We start from the raw sequence: 22,781 nt of genomic DNA on the forward strand, positions 1-22,781 counted from the left end.
CGAATATTCTTATTCGTGCAATGATATATTTCGCATGCGGTGAAAGAAACAGACGCTCTATTCAACTCAACTAACGCCTCGTTGAAAAGAGCATCTTTCTTTCACCTCGTGCGAAATCTCGCACCATCCCCCTTGTGCCTATTCGCTATTTGTATACTGTATATTGCAAGGAGAGTCTATTGGGAATATGTGCCCTACCCTCCCTCCCTTTGCTTCAAGACTAAGATTACAGTCTTTACTACATTGATTGGTTGTAGGTATAAGTTTCTGTTTAATCATAAGTTTCATTCTGGTTCCACTAGTGTTTTCAATACTGATTTCGTGCATGCGTAGCTCGTATCTCGTATGGGGGGGGTGGCTACTAAGCCCCTTCCCGGCATAAGTTAGGATTCAGCAGGAATCCCGCTATCAAAGCGACTTCCTGAAACTGCCCATTATGATGAAATGTGAGGATAATAACAATTACATGTACTCAATTTTTATATAGCGCAAATTACAGTTAATTAAGTCTCTCAACGCTTAGGATTGGTGATGAAAAGATGATTTTAATTCAGAATGCCTGCAGACAAGACCTGGCTCTTCAGTGTGTAAATGTTTTCATGAGTTCATGCATCGTTCTCTGGTAGGGACGGGTGCTAGAGATGTGTGACTGGTACTGTGCAAATAGGTTGCACAATTGCGTTGTCCTATTTCTCTCTGACTTCTTTTCTTAACTTCTATTTTTTCTATTCTATGCTCCATGATCTCATTCTCCCCCTTTCCTTCTCTCTTCGAATTTCAATTTTTTGCAAAGTTATGGATTTTATGTTGATGATTAATATATATTTTCCTCTGTGAAATTAATAAATGCAGTAAAGTGACTAACCTTGACAACTAACATCGAGACCTACATCCATTAAAATTGGAAAACAGGTATCACTGTCGGTTGAACGTCTTACGGTGAAACCAGGACAGAAGCACCCCGCACGACACTCTTCGGTGCACATCTCTGGATCAGGATCATCGCAGGTCCTTTCACATCCCGATCCACACTCGGTATATACCAGGTCTCCAGGACACTCGTTGAAGAGCACCAGTTCAGGTTCAGGTTCGGTGTCTATGCATACAAATTAGAATGGCTAAAATTATATATACAAAAATATATTTGTGATTTTTAGGTTTTGAACGTGTAACAAAAATCTTGGGAAAAAAAACCTTTATGAGAGTAACAAATGAGAAGTTCATTAAAAATTGACACATTTTGGCGATGAGCGAATAATCAGATAGGTAAAATCAAGTACTGTCATCATATTGCTACTTTAGGAAAGTGAAAATTTAATAGAGAAATTTATTAAAAATAGCGAACAAAACCCATGTTTAATTGAAAAATAAAGCCTAAATATGTTGACCTAAGATGACTTTTGAAATTGACTAAGAAACTTTATTTAATTTCATATTATTTGTGATACTCAATAGCTTTTTCATATGCATGTACGTGTATGTATTATTTAATTCAATGTGATTGAAATATTTGTTAAATAATGAACAAAATACCAATTCTTATCTTTTTGGTAACTGATCTGAAATGGCATTTGACCTTGACCCAGTAACCTCAAACTATACTTATCTGATTTATGAAACCTATGAAGCATTATATCCTTGTTGAAACAAAATACTGACTGATAATTATCTTGCAAATTCGAAATTCAATTTTTTGCAAAGTTATGGATTTTAAGTTGCTGATTTGATATATGTTTTCTTCTGTGAAATTAATGAATGCAGTAAAGTGACTAACCTTGACAACTAACATCGAGAGCTACATCCATTAAAATTGGAAAGCAGGTATCACTGTCGGTTGAACGTCTTACGGTGAAACCAGGACAGAAGCACCCCGCACGACACTCTTCGGTGCACATCTCTGGATCAGGATCATCGCAGGTCCTTTCACATCCCGATCCACACTCGGTATATACCAGGTCTCCAGGACACTCGTTGAGCACCAGTTCAGGTTCAGGTTCGGTGTCTATGCACAAATCAAAATGGCTAAAATTATATATACAAAAATATATTTGTGATTTTTAGGTTTTGAACGTGTAACAAAAATCTTGGAAAAAAAACCCCTTATGACAGTAAAAAATGAGAAGTTCATTAAAAATTGACACATTTTGGCGATGAACAAATAATCAGATAGTTAAAAACAAGTACTGTCATCATCATATTGCTACTTTAGGAAAGTGAAAATTTAATAGAGAAATTTATTAAAAATAGCGAACAAAACCCACGTTCAATTGAAAAATAAAGCCTAAATTTGTTGACCTCAGATGACTTTTGAAATTGACTAAGAAACTTGGTTTCATTTTATATTATATCCCTTACTTAAGATTGTCGCATTGAGAGAAGAAAAGAGATGAAAAAACATAGTTTTACTCCGAAAAACGTTTGCCATGATATAGTACATTTTCCTTGCCCTAGGGACAAAAATAACTATACATTTTTTCGACCCCCCCCCTCGATTCGCGAGCTGTGCGATGCGCTAGCTGAGCTAGTTTACTCGTGATCGGTACGCGCTGCATGGATGCCACGGGAAAAATTTCAGCGTGCTGCATTGGGACAGTATCGAACGGTTTGCACTAATCAAGTGCGCTTGCACTTGCAGAAACTGCCATCTTTTTATCATCGAGAGTTTTTGAACTCTTTATTCTGCAACTTCATACAGGAAAATTAAATAAAGAAGAAGCATTAACAAGGTGAGTCAATTAAGATCTGATGTAACTAACGTTAGCTGGCCAGCGCGTTGCAATTTGACTTCTAGAGTGAAAAAGAAGCAGCAGCGCAGCGCACCTCTCAATAACAGGAGTCGGGTAGAAGCCGCGCACAGCCTACCCCATAGGAGCTGGATAGCATTAGCTCAGGCGCAAGGTCTAGACCGTCTGTTTTTAGCCAAGACGATCTAATGTTTTTTGTTCCAGATTGGTTACACAACAGTTCTCACTTAAAGAAGGGATATAAAACAAATATATCAGGCGTTTTCTTCGAAAGCATAGTGGGAATTATCAATCCTTGGTTGGACTGGCAATATTACTATTTTTCCCTCGGGACTATACCCCTCGGGAAAAATATTAATTGCCAGACCAACCTCGTGCAGATATTTCCTGCTATACTTTCTCAAAGCCTGATATACTTGTATATTATTTGTGTTACTCAATCGCCATTTCATACGCATGTACATGTATGTATGATTTAATTCAATTTGATTGAAATATTTGTTAATAATGAACAAAATACCAATTCTTATCTTTTTGGTAACTGATCTGAAATGGCATTTGACCTTGACCCAGTAACCTCAAACTATACTTATCTGATTTATGAAACCTATGAAGCATTATATCCTTGTTGAAACAAAATACTGACTGATAATTATCTTGCAAATTCAAAATTCAATTTTGTGCAAAGTAATGGATTTTAAGTTGCTGATTTGATACATGTTTTCTTCTGTGAAATGAATGTATGCAGTAAAGTGACTAACCTTGACAACTAACATCGAGACCTACATCCATTAAAATTGGAAAGCAGGTATCACTGTCGGTTGAACGTCTTACGGTGAAATCAGGACAGAAGCACCCAGCGCGACACTCTTCGGTGCACATCTCTGGATCAGGATCATCGCAGGTCCTTTCACATCCCGATCCACACTCGGTATATACCAGGTCTCCAGGACACTCGTTGAAGAGCACCGGTTCAGGTTTGGTGTCTATGCATACAAATTAAAATGGCTAAAATTATATATATAAAAATATATTTGTGATTTTTAGCTTTTGAACGTGTCACAAAAATCTTGGAAAAAAACCCTTTATGAGAGTAACAAATGAAAAGTTCATTAAAAATTGACATATTTTGGCGATGAACAAATAATCAGATAGTTAAAAACAAGTACTGTCATCATCATATTGCTACTTTAGGAAAGTGAAAATTTAATAGAGAAATTTATTAAAAATAGCGAACAAAACCAACATTTAATTGAAAAATAAAGCCTAAATATGTTGACCTCAGATGACTTTTGAAATTGACTAAGACACTTGATTTAATTTCATATTATTTGTGATACTCAATAGCTTTTTCATATGCATGTACATGTATGTATGATTTAATTCAATTTGATTGAAATATTTGTTAATAATGAACAAAATACCAATTCTTATATTTTTGGTAACTGATCTGAAATGGCATTTGACCTTGACCCAGTAACCTCAAACTATACTCATCTGATTGATGAAACCTATGAACCATTATATCCTTGTTGAAACAAAATACTGACTGATAATTATCTTGCAAATTCGAAATTCAATTTTTTGCAAAGTTATAGATTTTAAGTTGCTGATTTGATACATGTTTTCTTCTGTGAAATTAATGTATGCAGTAAAGTGACTAACCTTTACAACTAACATCGAGAGCTACATCCATTAAAATTGGAAAGCAGGTATCACTGTCGGTTGAACGTCTTACGGTGAAACCAGGACAGAAGCACCCCGCACGACACTCTTCGGTGCACATCTCTGGATCAGGATCATCGCAGGTCCTTTCACATCCCGATCCACACTCGGTATATACCAGGTCTCCAGGACACTCGTTGAGCACCAGTTCAGGTTCAGGTTTGGTGTCTATGCATACAAATTAAAATGGCTAAAATTATATATATAAAAATATATTTGTGATTTTTAGGTTTTTGAACGTGTAACAAAAATCTTGGAAAAAAAAACCCTTTATGAGAGTAACAAATGAGAAGTTCATAAAAAATTGACACATTTTGGCGATGAACAAATAATCAGATAGTTAAAAACAAGTACTGTCATCATCATATTGCTACTTTAGGAAAGTGAAAATTTAATAGAGAAATTTATTAAAAATAGCGAACAAAACCCACGTTTAATTGAAAAATAAAGCCTAAATATGTTGACCTCAGATGACTTTTGAAATTGACTAAGAAACTTGATTTAATTTGTGATACTCAATAGCTTTTTCATATGCATGTACATGTATGTATGATTTAATTCAATTTGATTGAAATATTTGTTAATAATGAACAAAATACCAATTCTTATCTTTTTGGTAACGGATCTGAAATGGCATTTGACCTTGACCCAGTAACCTAAAACTATACTTATCTGATTTATGAAACCTATGGACCATTATATCCTCGTTGAAACAAAATACTGACTGATAATTATCTTGCAAATTTGATATTTGTTTTCTGCTGTGAAATTAATGAATGCAGTAAAGTGACTAACCTTGACAACTAACATCGAGAGCTACATCCATTAAAATTGGAAAGCAGGTATCACTGTCGGTTGAACGTCTTACGGTGGAACCAGGACAGAAGCACCCAGCACGACACTCTTCGGTGCACATCTCTGGATCAGGATCATCGCAGGTCCTTTCACATCCCGATCCACACTCGGTATATACCAGGTCTCCAGTGCACCCATTAATCAAAGGAGGAGCTTCTGGTCCAGTTTCTACAAATACAGATATCATGTGTGACAATGAATCATTTGAAACAACATTTCATCAAATCTATCTAAATATCTGCAATTGGATATCATTGTATGATAATTTGAAAGGTAAAAAACAAGTACAAAAATGTCATTATCATGTTGCACCTTTGGGAAAATGAACAATTCATTTATAAAATTTAGATCAAATCTTAGATTTGTTGACCTCAAATGAATTTTAACCTAGACTAAGAGACTTCCATTAAATTTATATCATTTGTGGTATTCAATAACCATCTCATAGGCATGTACATATACATTTCATTCAATGTGATAAAAACGTTTTTATCAAATAATGAGCAAGATGATTAAGAAATTTAGTTCATTTCAAATTATTTGTGATACTTAAAGGTTAAGTCCACCTCAGAAAAATGTTGATTTGAATCAATAGAGAAAAATCAGACAAGCATAATGCTGAATATTTCATCAAAATCGGGTGTAAAATAAGTTATGACATATCAAAGTTCCACTTATTTTCAACAAAATTGTTATATGAACAAGCCAGTTACATCCAAATGAGAGAGTCGATGACGTCACTCACTATTTCTTTTGTTTTTTATTGTTTGAATTAAACAATATTTCAATTTTTTACGAATTTGACGGTTAGGACCTCCTTGCCTGAAGCACAAAATATTAAAATAATGGAATTCCAAGTGTTCAGGGAGGAATGAAACTTCAGTTCACATGACAATGACGAGAAAATAAAAATATTTTTTATATTTCATATGATTAAATATAAAAGAAATAGTGAGTGAGTGATGTCATCAGTTCCTCAGCTACATACCGACCGAGGTGTGCATATTATTATTTTATTATTTGTGCCAGGGAGGCGAAAAGCGAACTGAATCACTATGACCCGCAGGTCTCTCCTCCCGATATAACTGATTGGGGGGAATGCAGGTGGACCACTACACCGGGGTTTCCCCCTACTCTTATACGAATAGTGCAGTGGGTTCTTAACGTGCAAAGGTGGTGACTCTCCTCTACACAGGGCCTCCATTTAACGTCCTATCCGAGGGACGGAGTGTTTTCCATTGTAACATAGCCTGCATCTATGAAACATGGGAGAGACGTTTACACACAACGCACTGGCTTCAGTCATCCGCCCGCGGTGGACTCGAACCCACGATCTTTGGTTCGACGGGCAGACGCGTTACCGACTGAGCCAACACCGCTCTCCTTAAAATGTTTTGTTGAAAATAAGCGGAACTTTGAAATGTCTTAACTTTCTTATTTTACATCCAAATTTGATGAAATTTTCAGCATTGTGCTTGTCTGATTTTCCTCTTTTTATTCAAATCAAATTTTTGTTTGGGTGGACTTGTCCTTTAATAACCATTTCACAGGCCTCGAAATAATCGACATCCATGGCCGTCGATGCCCCCATTACTGGCCGTCATGCCCTTCTTCTTTTTGCTAAAAGTTACGGCCACTAAAAATGTGCCCTCTTTTATATGGCCGTGGTGCCCTTTTTCTCATGCCCTTTTTCTGATATATAATGTGCCCCTTTTGAAAGTCTGCACCTTTTTTTCTGAGCGAGGAAAACTCTTCTCTGATCTCAAAAAGTATTCAATATCTTAGCTTTACCAGCGACGTCCAGTGCATGTATGCAGTCTAGTCCGAAGCCGCGCCGAACGATGAGCTAGCTATACACAGCTGGCCGGCCGGCCGGCCGCTAGCGCGCTTTACATATGCTATGTAAGCTGCAGCATAAGAATGGACGAGCGCGAGCTCCGTATGTGTACTACACAAATGTCGCGCGCGCTGTACTGTCCTGGCGAGCGCGCGCGATGTGTAAGTACAGTACTTTGAATGGGAGTGTTTCATAAAGCTGTTCGTCAGTTACGAACAACTTACGAACGACCGGTGATACTTTCTTGGGTGCTAATCAGATTCACATTTTAATTACTTGGCATGCCATGAGGTAATTTGGATAAAGAATTAGATGAAATTAATTTACTTCTACCAGAGGTACTTCTACTTGATTTGTTAATATGTACATGTTAAATGTCAAATTCAAGACTCAAAGCAGTGCAATGATGTGTTATCCTGTCCTGAAGTGATTCTGAAGAATAATGAAACTTTCTTTTAAAACCTTATACAGTGAGTGTTGTCAGACTATTAAAGTTCATTTTTTCTTAAGTAAATAATGTGGTTTGGTAATGAATCTGATGTATAACATTGACTATGGAAAGCCCCCCCCCCCACGCCGCGAAATTGTAAAACCTACAAATAATTTATTACATGCCCCTTGAAAAGTGGCCTTGGTGCCCTCTGCTGCCTGGCCTCAGTGAAAAAGTGCCCCTCAAAAAAGTGGCCTTGCCCCCCAAAAATCCTATTTCGAGGCCTGATTTCATATGCATGTACATGTATGTATCATTTAACTCTTAACATGCCACGCACACTACTAACCCAATGCCACAGTGCTAATCCGATGCTAATCCCCTGTGCCAGCCACAAAACCCCCCTGTGCCACATTGATTTGGGGATCGCGAGTCGTATTCACTCCTTTCAGTAGTCATGGTTACAATTGCTTATAACTCTCTAACGATTAGTTTATCCACAAAATATTGTGTAGTAAAGTTGTAGGAAATTTCATACCCCTTATAATGGTGTCCTCATTATATAGATTGGTTATTATCTTTACCGCTAAAATATGAATTGTATCAAGTAGTTCCATTTAGTGGAGTGTTTTGTATGGATCAAAAAACCTAGGTCTCTTCCCTCTCAGAGGCGGAGCCATATCTTGTAAACAATTGGAATGCCTCTGGCCGTCTCACCTGCATCACGCGGTTCAATATAGCAGCAGTGCTGACTTTGAATACTACTCTAACTCGCACAAGATGTTCAGTGATACATGGTTACTCTTATGTCCACTTTTTATGAACTAGACCAATAAACTTACAGAGATATGTTGGTTATTCAACAAAAAACCCCAACATGGCCAAAGTTCATTGACCTTACATGACCTTTGACCTTGATCATGTGACCTGAAACTCGCACAGGATGTTCAGTGATACTTGATTACTCTTATGTACAAGTTTCATGAATCAGATCCATAAACTTTCAAAGTTATGATGGTAATTCAACAGATACACCCAATTCGGCCAAAGTTCATTGACCTTTGACCTTGGTCATGTGACCTGAAACACGCACAGGATGTTCAGAGATACTTGATTACTCTAATGTCCAAGTTTAATGTACTAGACCAATAAACTTTCAAAGTTATGATGGGAATTCAACAGAGACCCCGATTCGGCCAAAGTTCATTGACCCTAAATGACCTTTGACCTTAATCATGAGACCTGAAACTTGCACAAAATGTTCAGTGATGCTTGATTACTATTATGTCCAAGTTTCATGAAACAGATCCCTAAACTTTCAAAGTTATGATGGGAATTCAACAGATATCCCCAATTCGGCCAAAGTTCATTGACCCTAAATGACCTTTGACCTTGGTAATGTGACGTGAAACTCGTGCAGGATGTTCAGTGATACTTGATTAACCTTATGTCCAAGTTACATGAGCTAAGTCCATATATCTAAGTTATGATGACATTTCAAAAACTTAACCTCAGGTTAAGATTTCGATGTTGATCCCTCCAACATGGTCTAAGTTCATTGACCCTAAATGACCTTTGACCTTGGTCATGTGACATGAAACTTAAATATAATGTTCAGTAATACTTGATTAAGCTTATGGCCAAGTTTTATTAACTAGGTCCATATACTTTCTAAGTTATGATGTCATTTCAAAAACTTAACCTCAGGTTAAGATTTGATGTTGACGCCGCCGCCGCCGTCTGAAAAGCGGCGCCTATAGTCTCACTCTGCTTCGCAGGTGAGACAAAAATGTAGAAATACTCGAAAAAGTTGAATGTAAACCGCGTAAGTTGATCTGTCAAAAAGCAGAGTTCGCACTGCACACAATAGTGCTAATTACGGTGTGCACGCGATGCGCAATACAATGCAAAACGGCGTGACAATGATCGTAATTCCGAATGTGCGCAGTCATGCACGAAGCAGGCGAGGGTAGGAAACAATGCAAGCACAAAGCAATCAATAGTAGGCGTGCGAGCACGAGTGTGGCATGTTATAGTAGGATACGTAGCGTGCACCAAGCACTCAATGAGTTAATATAATGTGATTGAAATATTTGTTAAATAATGAACAAAATATCAATTCTTATCCAAGAAAATTGATCTGAAATAACCTTTCTGACCTTGACCCTGAGTACCTGAAATTTATATACAAATACATGTATCCAATGTTAATGAGATGCAAAAGTTCCAAATATTGCTCGAGCATGCTAGTTGATATTTAGGGATGCGAAGAAAGAATCAAACCCCCAGAAATTTCAGGGTTAAGCTGGACGACTATATTCCTCTGTGCAATTCATGGATGAAGTATGATGACTCACCTGGGCAACTTTCCTGGAAAGCTACATCCATCAAAAGTGGCAAGCAGGTATCACTGTCGGGTGAAAGCCTTATTGTAACACTGGGACAGAAACATCCAGGAGTACACATTTTGATGCACATCTGAGGCTCTGGATTCTCACAGGTCATTTCACAAGCTGATCCACACTCGTTATATACCAGGTCTCCGGTGCATGCTTTAGGTGCCAGAGGTCCAGGTCCTACAAATGACAATTCATGGATGATTTAGATTTAAAGACTACTTCTATCATCTTTTAATTCTTCAAATTTATCAAAGTTGTATTTTCACTTCAATGAATACATGTAGATTTTTTATTGTGTGATCATAGAGTAAATATATGTCCTTGGGCATTTCCAGTCTTACAAAAAAAATTGCGCGGTAGATTTATCGCAAAAATGCCAAGGAGAGGGGACTGAATAACCCCCCCCCCCCCCGAAGACTTATTAGGTATAACATACAACCAGTGACACTTTCTCTTACTAAATTTTTATCTCCTATGTATCTGACTTAACATTTGAGCATTATGTTCAACTTGTACCTAACGTTACGAACAGTATAATGAAACACCCGCACTCTGAAATAAGACAATGCTGCAGAAGCCATGACTGAAAAGATTAGGAAAATTTGGCTTTAAGTCTTAACCCTTTCATCAAAATTTGGTTCCAATATAACACACATTTCTAATAGACTCAACCCAAGATAGGCCTATCTCAGGCTTCAAGGTCAAAGGTTAAATACAGAGAAAAATTCACCTGGGTTTGGTGGAAGACAAAATGAGACATCTGGAAAGCAGAAGTGGCTGTTCTCAGACTCTCGGATAGTGCCTTCGGGGCAGTAGCAGCCGATACCACACTCTCTGGTACATGGTCGTGGATTGGGGTTGTCACAGGTAAGCTCACATGTCACCGCACATCTGTTGAATACCAGATCACCAGGGCACGGAGGAGGACCCAGCTCTACAGAAATAGAAAAGAAAACTAGAATTTTAATTCGTCATGAGGACGAATTAGGTGATCTGTCTCTGATTTTCATGATCACGAATACAATCACCATGTTTATTGAGATCAATACGATCATCATGATGAAAACTGAACTTTTCTTACGAAAAGAATATGTTGAATACTCTTGAAAAAGAGGGAAATGAGAATATGTGAAATACATGTAGGTGTAGGCGATACACATTGTACATGTTATATGCTTATTAACGATTTTAATCTACTTAATTGTGCGATATTTGAACTTATATACCTTGTAATGGTGATTAAGGAACATTTGCGAAATGTTGAAAAGAAAAAGAAAAAAAAGAAAAAAAATTTATGTCCACTTTTGGGTTCGAACCGGGGACCCTAAGGACACAAGTCTGATGCCTTACCCATTGAGCTACACGCTTCCCATAGACTTAACACATAAGCAAAACGAGAAGATCTGAAATCCAATTTTGCAAGTGAAATACGGGCATGATCCCGGCATCTGATCGGAAAACGAAGACCACACTTGCGATAGCTTACAATCTCAGCTACAACATACTCAAAGCTCAGAGAAAACCAACAAACAAAAATGGAGATATGGCTTGCGAAATAGAGGAATGTAAAATCCAGTTTTGAGAAAAAGTCATTTCCCATAGAGATTGCACATAAAATGAGCGAAAATGACATGCCTCTATAACTTGCCATTTTTCAGGATGATCCATTCCTTTAAAAGTAAATTAAGCCATCAAATTAAGAAGAGCATGTTCTCAGCTACAACATATTGAAAACTGAGCGAAAATTTACATATATTTACAGAATTAGAGTCAAATTTGCATAATTATGATGACGTCTTAAGTAGCAAAATGGGAATTTTGAGTTCCGACGCCATTTTGGTGACGTCATGATAAAATTTCGGGTCAAATGAGACATAAAATCACATCTCCCATCCATACTCTATTCGAATATGAAAAAAAAAATGGGGGTCAACGGACTACCTTAAGAGCTATAATGAATTTTGTATAGGCATGTTTTTGCACATATATTGTCTATGGTAGTGCGCGCGCGCATGCTGTAAACTTTGATGGAGGCTAATTCCTTTATTACTTGTCGTAGAAGGTTGATCAAGGTATCAAATTGTTCAGAATTATATTATCGGTGCACTGATATGAAAAAAATGGCGATCCTATGTTTTATAGTGCCGTTACGCGCGCGTAACCGTGCGCGCGCGCGCAAATTTTCGAAATGCTTAAAATCACTTGAAACATACTCTACTTTGGTCAAAAAGCGATTTTTATTTTTTTATAATTTTGACGCGCACGTACGCGCACGTCGTGAATTTTTCATGACCTTTGACCTGAAGTTAATGTGATGTAAATATGGTTAATTTTTGATAATTGATAATGAAGATACGATTGATAATGTGATTTTACAAAATGGCGTCTAGATGACGTCATGATGACCTTTTGACCTTGAACTTGTTTCGTTCACATGACATGATAAGTCCCCATATCTGATGATATTTTGAAGATAATTGATGATGTAGATTTGGAGATTTTATGGTAACAAGAAAAGGGTGGAAAAATAAAAATTAAGAAATAAATAAATAAAAAAGAAAATTCTTACGAAATTAATAGTTGATCTGTCGATTGACAGATCACCTAATAAATAATAAAAAAGAAAATTCTTACGAAATTAATAGTTGATCTGTCGATTGACAGATCACCTAATAAATAAAAAAGAAAATTTGTACGAAATTAATAGTTGATCTGTCGATTGACAGATCACCTAATGAAATCAAGACCTCTCTCAGGTCTGTTCAAAAAGTTGTAGTCTCCGGGTAACTCTCTGAACAATCAACCACGAGGTTCAGGGTTCATATCCCATGCAGCACTTGTAACCTTTGGGAAGGTTTCTCTACATTTGCTACTCTCCATCCAGGGTAGGGTAGTAAGTGCAAACACATTTTAAAAGGAATTCCTTAAATGCTTGCACACCCGATCATGGTAGCCACGGTAAAGCCAGATTAATTGTATACAAATGATGGTGTAAATCATATCACTTCCAAGTGACTTTTCATACCAGCCCTACCATCCCTCCGAGGCCTTGAAAGAGAGGAGACAGAAGGGCCGGTGTGATAAGCAGAGAAAAAGCAATGATTTCTACCGCCATCTGAATACAGAGCAGTCCATACTTATTTCATATACCTCATCATTAATCACATAGGTTACCTGTATCAATTTTATGACTACTAGTGTAACTTTAATCCTAGTTGATTCGCTAAATCACTTTCTAATTTAAACAAATCTCACTGCTGCCCACAGACCGGTTCAGGAACGGCCAATGCGCCGGTGGATGTTTATTTAATCGATATGAAGCTATCCACACATGTCTCATCTGCATTTAATTTTTTAATTGCACATTCACAGAGATAATGTAAATAATAACCAAAGGCTCATAAGGCAGAGAGAGAAGAAATCTCTTACTCGGTGCCAATGGAATAGCCGGTGTGCAGTGGTATCCACAGGCGCTAACGCAACACTTCTCTGACGTGGCACAATTGCCATCGTGAAGACACAGAGGATTGTCACAAGCGCCCTCTGCCTCTACGGATGGGCACTGGCCAAGGTGAACCTCTGGAGGTGGTGGTGGGGCTATACCACAAAAGAAAGAAATCATGACATCGGGCACTCACAGCAATACAAAGAGTGGTCAAATGATTACTAAATGATAAATAAGTTTTCTTCAGTTAAATTAGGAAATATCCAAGTAAACATTGAAGAAGCAAATGATGTAAACAAATTTGAACACTCCTTATAGATTTCCTTTATTTTAGCACAGTCTTAGACCACGGATTAAAACTAGAGCCAAAAATACAGAGCATTACGGTATGTAAAACATCGCCATGGCCCTGCTGCATGAAACTTATCATTATTGTAACTTTGCCTTCTGATGGTGATTACCATGGTAACGATGCTCAACAGCCAATCAAAATCAAGGATTTCAAAAATATTACCCTTGGATATCAAAGTTTTCATCAACGTACTTTTTAATGGAATGGGGCCCTGATCAGCTTTTTATACTTTTATTGGCAAAAATCCTTATTTTGGTCTTTGCTGCATTTTCTTTCTTTTTTTTATAATAAAAGATGTGTAGAGATTAACTGAGGATGTCGATGGAAGTGGCAATTTCTGTGGAAAAACAAAGATTTATATTTCATTCCATTGTCTTAAAAAAGGCCACTTGATTGTTTGGAAATATGGCTGAAGATGAGTGACACAACATTTGCTCTTGCATTAATTTTTTGGGGCATTTTTTTACTGTAATAGAAAAGATGAATGAAACCTGGTCATCATACCGATTACAGGGATGGTGCAGCGAGATCCGCAGTCAGCTTCGCAGCACTTCTCATTATCAAAGCAATCTCCATCAGACAAACATTCTTGACCATCACAGTTTACACCAGATGTTGGACACGAGCCGTATCGGGGCTTGACAGGAGGTACGACCACAATAGGCTCTGCAAGAACAACAATCACTGAATCAATAACCACTGATATGGTGAGGTACCCAAGCTATCCATTTGGCACTGTGTGTCTCTCTATTTTCATTGAAGAGAACCACGGGCATCATATGCAGTGATTTCTCAATATGAATGAAAGCATCGCAACATGAAATAAATATTGTTCAACAATTAGAGGGATGGTGCAATGTGGATCTGGTACTGCACAGTGACTGCAAGGAGTGCAAGCTACGCAATCAATGGGGCAAAATTAGTTTCCAGAGGATTTCTTATTTCAGATTATTATTTTCGAACAAAACACTAAGATATTAGTCTTAAACTCTGTACTCACTGTGAAAAAAACAACAAAGTTTCAAGATTCCAGGTATCTAAAACCCTCCAATATTCCAAGAAAAATATGAACAAGTAGAATGCCTCTGGCCGTCTCACCTGCATCACGCGGTGCTCACTTTGAATACTACTCTAACTCGCACAAGATGTTCAGTGATACATGGTTACTCTTATTTCCCTTTTTTATGAACTAGACCAATAAACTTACAGAGATATGATGGTTATTCAATAAAAAACCCCAACATGGCCAAAGTTCATTGACCTTACATGACCTTTGACCTTGATCATGTGACCTGAAACTCGCACAGGATGTTCAGTGATACTTGATTACTCTTATGTACAAGTTTCATGAATCAGATCCATAAACTTTCAAAGTTATGATGGTAATTCAACAGATACACCCAATTCGGCAAAAGTTCGTTGACCTTTGACCTTGGTCATGTGACCTGAAACGCGCACAGGATGTTCAGTGATACTTGATTACTCTAATGTCCAAGTTTAATGAACTAGACCAATACACTTTCAAAGTTATGATGGTAATTCAACAGATACCCCCGATTCGGCCAAAATTCATTGACCCTAAATGACCTTTGACCTCATTTGCCGTCGGAAAAGCGGCGCCTATAGTCTCACTTTGCTTCGCAGGTGAGACAAAAATGAAGTGGCAAACCCCAAATAAACAACTTGCAGGTACATGTAGTACAAGACACATCAGATCTAAGATTGCAGCTTTGGTCTTATTTTAATCAAACTCAATTGTTTGAAGAAACACACATTACCCCAATTAACAGATTATCTTATGGATTTGCAGAGCTGGCTCACAGAGGAGTCCTTTATATCATACCTGAATCTTTGAGAAACACCACTTGCCCAGAATTACTGATTATCAGGGAATTGCCACTTACGGATTTGAGGAGCTGGCATACAGCGTAATCCTTCTGCACACGCCGCACTTGAGCAACACTTTTCTCCTGGTCCACATTCTCCGTCGTGGATGCAAAGCGCCCCATCGCACTTAGGGGTAGCGCCGACGTCACCCGGGCAGACACCAGGATGAATCTCAGGAGGAATCAGACCTGTATCTTCTGCTGTTTCTACAACAGGTGGTTCTGGGACAAAATGCAATATGAAATCAGCCAAAAGGGACTTAGGAGATAAAGTTGAATAGACGGATGGATTGACTGGTGGCTTGATGGATATATTATTATTTGGATGTACACACATAACAGACAAATGACTTTACAGTCTCCTCATTCCTCTGGTATAACTTAGGAGACTCCTTATTCACGAACATGAATTTCAAAATGAAAGTGACCTTTGACCTTGGTCATGTGACGTGAAACTCGTGCAGGATGTTCAGTGATACTTGATTAATCTTATGTCCAAGTTACATGAACTAGGTCCATATATCTAAGTTATGATGACATTTCAAAATCTTAACCTCAGGTTAAGATTTCGATGTTGATCCCTCCAACATGGTCTAAGTTCATTGACCCTAAATGACCTTTGACCTTGGTCATGTGACATGAAACTTAAATATAATGTTCAGTAATACTTGATTAAGCTTATGGCCAAGTTTTATTGACTAGGTCCATATACTTTCTAAGTTATGATGTCATTTCAAAAACTTAACCTCAGGTTAAGATTTGATGTTGACGCCGCCGCCGTCTGAAAAGCGGCGCCTATAGTCTCACTCTGCTTCGCAGGTGAGACAAAAATGTAGAAATACTCGAAAAAGTTGAATGTAAACCGCGTAAGTTGATCTGTCAAAAAGCAGAGTTCGCACTGCACACAATAGTGCTAATTACGGTGTGCATGCGATGCGCAATACAATGCAAAACGGCGTGACAATGATCGTAATTCCGAATGTGCGCAGTCATGCACGAAGCAGGCGAGGGTAGGAAACAATGCAAGCACAAAGCAATCAATAGTAGGCGTGCGAGCACGAGTGTGGCATGTTATAGTAGGATACGTAGCGTGCACCAAGCACTCAATGAGTTAATATAATGTGATTGAAATATTTGTTAAATAATGAACAAAATATCAATTCTTATCCAAGAAAATTGATCTGAAATAACCTTTCTGACCTTGACCCTGAGTACCTGAAATTAATATACAAATACACGTATTCAATGTTAATGAGATGCAAAAGTTCCAAATATTGCTCGAGCATGCTAGTTGATATTTAGGGATGCGAAGAAAGAATCAAACCCCCCAGAAATTTCAGGGTTAAGCTGGACGACTATATTCCTCTGTGCAATTCATGGATGAAGTATGATGACTCACCTGGGCAACTTTCCTGGAAAGCTACATCCATCAAAAGTGGCAAGCAGGTATCACTGTCGGGTGAAAGCCTTATTGTAACACTGGGACAGAAACATCCAGGAGTACACATTTTGATGCACATCTGAGGCTCTGGATTCTCACAGGTCATTTCACAAGCTGATCCACACTCGTTATATACCAGGTCTCCGGTGCATGCTTTAGGTGCCAGAGGTCCAGGTCCTACAAATGACAATTCATGAATGATTTAGATTTAAAGACTACTTCTATCATCTTTTAATTCTTCAAATTTATCAAAGTTGTATTTTCACTTCAATGAATACATGTAGATTTTTTATTGTGTGATCATAGAGTAAATATATGTCCTTGGGCATTTCCAGTCTTACAAAAAAAATTGCGCGGTAGATTTATCGCAAAAATGCCAAGGAGAGGGGACTGAATAACCCCCCCCCGAAGACTTATTAGGTATAACATACAACCAGTGACACTTTCTCTTACTAAATTTTTATCTCCTATGTATCTGACTTAACATTTGAGCATTATGTTCAACTTGTACCTAATGTTACGAACAGTATAATGAAACACCCGCACTCTGAAATAAGACAATGCTGCAGAAGCCATGACTGAAAAGATTGAGAAAATTCGGCTTTAAGTCTTAACCCTTTCATCAAAATTTGGTTCCAATATAACACACATTTCTAATAGACTCAACTTTGCAGCTTTGGTCTTATTTTAATCAAACTCAATTGTTTGAAGAAACACACATTACCCCAATTAACAGATTATCTTATGGATTTGCAGAGCTGGCTCACAGAGGAGTCCTTTATATCATACCTGAATCTTTGAGAAACACCACTTGCCCAGAATTACTGATTATCAGGGAATTGCCACTTACGGATTTGAGGAGCTGGCATACAGCGTAATCCTTCTGCACACGCCGCACTTGAGCAACACTTTTCTCCTGGTCCACATTCTCCGTCGTGGATGCAAAGCGCCCCATCGCACTTAGGGGTAGCGCCGACGTCACCCGGGCAGACACCAAGATGAATCTCAGGAGGAATCAGACCTGTATCTTCTGCTGTTTCTACAACAGGTGGTTCTGGGACAAAAACAGGTGGTTCTGGGACAAAATGCAAAATGAAATCAGCCAAAAGGGACTTAGGAGATAAAGTTGAATAGACGGATGGATTGACTGGTGGCTTGATGGATATATTATTATTTGGATGTACACACATAACAGACAAATGACTTTACAGTCTCCTCATTCCTCTGGTATAACTTAGGAGACTCCTTATTCACGAACATGAATTTCAAAATGAAAGTTAAATGTTTAAAAGTTTCAATATCTGGTCTTTAATCTGATACATCAGTCACAGAAAATGATAAAAAATAACAAAGATCTGTCTGTTTGAAATAATGTTTGTACTGCCATGACTTCAAAACATATTTTCACGGATTCCCCAATACAGCTCCTGCAGATTAACAAAAGATTTTATGCATGACTGATCGTCAACAAAGAGGAGTTGGTTAATCTGTCAAACATCTTCATTTCATAAAATTATTGGAATTCAAGCATCACATTTCACATAAACACAACTTCGTTATTATCTGTCCGTTTCAGTGTAACCATACAAAACAAAGCGTTGAAACACACTGTAGCCCTTGTGTAATGTCGTACATATATAACTTCCCATTATCCTTTCAGTCATTCATGTTTAATGTATACAACAGCCCTATGACATTTGAGAGAACCAGATTCTCAAGTGATGTATCTACTTCTACTTAGAACTGTTGATGTGAGAGAACTGTTGCTTATTACCAAAATTGAAGAAATGCTTCATTATTGAACTGCATATATAGCTTTCTCCACCTTTTTGGATCTCAACTAAATACCGTATTTGCCGGCGTACAGGCCGCACTATTTTTTGATGAGAAAATGAAGCAAAGTCGGGGTGGGGCCTATAGCTGCTATATGCACAGCATGGTGACATGCAAATGAGAGAGTCAATGATGTACCTCACTCACTATTTCTTTTGTTTTCTATTTGCATGATACAATATTTCATTTTTTAAAGATTTGATAATAACAGACCCTTTCGAAACAAGACAGAGCTCAAAACTAAAAGGTGTGAGCCTGTCTTCAAGGAGGAGAGTGTGTCCAGTGTGTAACGCTTATGATGGCAGTCCAGAGTTACTTACGGATTTGAGGAGCTGACATGCAACGAGACTCTGTACCACCACACATCATATCGAAACAGCACTTCTGGTCACCACGGCAATCGCCATCATTGAGGCAGGTTGCTCCATTGCAAAGTGAACTTCCTTCGAATACCATCGGACAGATACCAGGATGCTCTATTGCATCTCCGCGCGAGACAGGGTCGACAGGTTCCTTAAAATCTGTGGTAGGAAGCATAAGTTTGAAAATATCACTGAAATATATAGTTAAGGAACTCTTACCTATTAAGAGTCCCTGTCACATCATTCCGTGCAAGTTTTGAGCTTGTTTAACACTTTTCTGATTCTTCGGGCAACTGCATGTGAGATAGGTGCCAGACAGCGTCAGTGAAAAAATATGTATGGCTGCCAGAGGAGGTGGTTGGAACTATAGTTCCCGAAGTGACGCGCTGGAATGCAACTATTTTCCTGAGGGGTACAAATGTTACGTCTCATATCAAGTGCGTTCTTATCATTATCATATAGCATTGTTAATATAAAAACAGGTCTATTAATTAAATCTTGTATTTTATTTGTGCTCTATCAGTGAGTGCCTGGCAGACAAACTGAATCATGTGACCTGCAAGTTTCTCCTTGTGATATAGCTGATTGGGGTGTACATCTGGATCACTACGACAGGGCTTCCATCCTATTCCTTCCTTTACAACTCGTGCAGCGGGATCTTAAAGTTCAATGGTGCCAAGTTTCCCCTACATCATGGGACTTCCATTTAACATCCTATCCAAGGGACAGAGATAGCACACTCACCAATGGGAACAAGCACGCACTGCTTTCCACAGCTTTTTTGACAGCATTTCTTTGGACCTTCGCAATCCTCGTCACCTCGACACGGTGAACCACCGCAGATGCCAAATTCCTCTTCATTTACTGGGCAGGTTCCGGGCTTGATCCCTGATGAGGATAAAACCAAGTAAATCTTCATGAGAGTGATAAAAAATACTTGATGCATGAAACAGTATTCCCCTCCCCACTCCAGTTTTCAAGTTGAAGAAAATTGAAACAAAAATTGACTAACAAGATAGAGGCATCTCAATTCAGCTAGTCCCTTTAATATAACACCTAACATTATCATTCAAGTAAAAAAAATAATACAAGATCAGTGCAGATCTTGGCCAACGAGAGAGATTTTTTATGTTAAAAAAAAATAAGATGTGACAAAAGGTCAAAGGAATATGGCGTTCATACATGTATCTATATGTATCATAAAAAGCGAGTTATGGCTGGATCATTCCATTCCTCTGGTTGTATAAATCTGCTTTTCTAGATTAAGTCAATACAGGCCCATCAACTAGTGTAGGTTAATTGCATTCCAGCATTGTAAGTGTGGACTCCCTTTGGAGGTTGGTTTGATTAAAGATGAACTTTGATAGATAAGGCATGTCAAGAAAGAGTGGAGTTGACCATCAATACATTCCTTTGCAAGCCTTCAAGTTCAAGAAACTTACTGATTTGTTTTTCGATTTAATATCAAGTTCCAAATGCCTCTTTAAGAGTTTGCAACAACACTCACAATAATTCATCAATCAATACATGAATATGTCAATACCGGTCCACAATAGTTTATTTCCGTCATTATATCTTGGAGGTGGAAAGGTGACACGACATTTGCTCCTGCGACAATTGCACCGGTCTCAATATCTCGGGAGTGTTAGGATTAGAGGGAGGATAGTAATAAAGTTTTTGGTTCAGAGTGATGTAAAGATTAGGAATGGGGTTTATTTAGTTTTTAAGGTTAATGGAACCATCTTGGAAGCCTCTCGGCTTTCAGTGAGTGAGAGTGATACGACAAGGCTTGTAACTTGAAACCATGAAATTCAAAATATATAGATGTGCAGACTTTCCAACGGAGCAATTGTCACCGGAGCAGATGTCATGGAACCATCTTGGAAGCCTCGCTGCTTTCAGTTAGTGAGAGTGATATGACAAGGCTTGTAACTTGAAACCATGAAATTCAAAATATATGGATGTAATTGTAAATAGGTCTAATGATTTCAGGAGTGTTTCAAGAAGCACCTTAACAGTGCTTTTCACTGACTAATTTGTTCTGAGCTAATCAGATGCAAGGATTTCAGTAGCTTATAACAGCTGTTAGTAAAAAAAAAATCACTGGCAAAAGTCTTTATGAAATGCTCCCCTCTCTCATTTCCACTACATTTTTTTTCTTACCTCCATAATCAATGATCGGTCTATCATCTCCATCAAATCCTCCTCCTTCTCCTCCTGAAATGAAGTTTTGGAAACAGAAAATGATGACAATAACAACATCAGAACTTTTTTTAATCAGTTAGGAGAGAATTTGTGAAAATGATTTACAACTAGGATCTATTGAGAATGACTGCCAGAGAGGCTGGAAAATGTGCAGAACATACATAAAGATGGAGAGCTGGATACAAAGTAAATGAAGAGTTATAATGATGGAGTCATGCTGAGAAACTTCCCCAAATAAAAACTAAAAGAAGTATAAAAAACAATACAATCCCTCCAACATTTCTTACAGTGTAGGCATATCAATCATACATTCAGTAGTTTTATTCCCCTGTTGTATGTCTGATTAATCTTGAAGTGACCCCGATCACAAGTTCACAACCTTCCTGAAATTCTCTAATAGCGTAACTGTAAGCACACATCACTTATTTGTAATTAGGCAGTGCCAAAAACTGTACATCATTTCGCACCTTGACACTGAAAGAAAAGTACAAGACCATAATGGGTGAAGGATCAAAGGACCGGGAGATTATTACCTTCCACCTGAAATTAAGTAACAAATTTTTAATCTACACTGTATGACTGAGCTTTTCTTTAACCTCCACATGCACCGTAGACATACCTTGATGAAGAGTATCATTTGTTCTTATTGGTTCATTGACTCCCCCTGGATTTGATGAACTAGTTACATTACTGTGTATTTCTGAAGCACTGCTGGCTGAATCGGTTGCATTACTCAATGCTTCTGTTCCATTGCTGGGTGCAACTGTTTTATTAACAAGTCCTGTCTCGCTACTAGGTGCGTCAGTTCCATTACTTGGGGCTTCTTGTACAGTATTCAGTACTTCTGTTCGATTACTGTGCGTGTCATTACTAGGTGATTCTGCTCCACTGTTGGATGCTTCTGTAACATTCTTAGCTGTTTCTGTGGCATTGCTTGATGCGTCTTTTACACCGCTCGGTGTTTCTGTCCTATTGCTGGGAACTTCTGCGTCATTAGTAGATTCTTCTGTTCTATTGCTGGGTGCTTCTGTAACATTCTTCGCTGTTTCTGTAGCATTGCTAGATGCGTCTTTTACACCGCTCGGTGTTTCTGTCCTATTGCTGGGAACTTCTGCGTCATTAGTAGATTCTTCTGTTCTATTGCTGGGTGCTTCTGTGACATTCTTAGCTGTTTCTGTAGCATTGCTAGATGCATCTTTTACTCCGCTAGGTGATTCTGTTCTATTGCTGGGTGCTTCTGTGACGTTCTTAGCTGTTTCTGTGGCAT

General features: G+C 38.1%; 1 protein-coding gene across 21 annotated transcripts in view; it reads right to left on the reverse strand.

Moving 5' to 3' along the window:
- Window positions 1-22,781, reverse strand: part of LOC446192 (extracellular matrix protein 18) — a 160,745-nt gene that overhangs the window by 27,000 nt on the left and 110,964 nt on the right. For 3 of the 21 annotated variants that reach the window (XM_041608233.1, XM_041608234.1, XM_041608229.1), the window contains exons 40-55: window positions 22,134-22,466; window positions 21,473-21,526; window positions 20,054-20,197; window positions 19,268-19,468; window positions 17,965-18,189; window positions 17,073-17,291; window positions 15,692-15,895; window positions 14,292-14,453; window positions 13,420-13,587; window positions 10,721-10,924; window positions 9,949-10,167; window positions 5,265-5,492; window positions 4,410-4,637; window positions 3,506-3,730; window positions 1,775-2,002; window positions 866-1,096 (exon numbers count right to left, since the gene is read on the reverse strand). In XM_041608233.1, the coding sequence (XP_041464167.1) occupies window positions 866-1,096; window positions 1,775-2,002; window positions 3,506-3,730; window positions 4,410-4,637; window positions 5,265-5,492; window positions 9,949-10,167; window positions 10,721-10,924; window positions 13,420-13,587; window positions 14,292-14,453; window positions 15,692-15,895; window positions 17,073-17,291; window positions 17,965-18,189; window positions 19,268-19,468; window positions 20,054-20,197; window positions 21,473-21,526; window positions 22,134-22,466 (3,273 nt within the window). The remainder of the gene's footprint in view (window positions 1-865; window positions 1,097-1,774; window positions 2,003-3,505; window positions 3,731-4,409; window positions 4,638-5,264; window positions 5,493-9,948; window positions 10,168-10,720; window positions 10,925-13,419; window positions 13,588-14,291; window positions 14,454-15,691; window positions 15,896-17,072; window positions 17,292-17,964; window positions 18,190-19,267; window positions 19,469-20,053; window positions 20,198-21,472; window positions 21,527-22,133; window positions 22,467-22,781) is intronic. The other 18 variants (XM_041608232.1, XM_041608231.1, XM_041608230.1 and 15 more) reach the window with 18 other exon arrangements.

Source organism: Lytechinus variegatus, chromosome 5, assembly GCF_018143015.1.
Source record: "Lytechinus variegatus isolate NC3 chromosome 5, Lvar_3.0, whole genome shotgun sequence".
Classification (NCBI taxonomy): Eukaryota; Metazoa; Echinodermata; class Echinoidea; order Temnopleuroida; family Toxopneustidae; genus Lytechinus; species Lytechinus variegatus.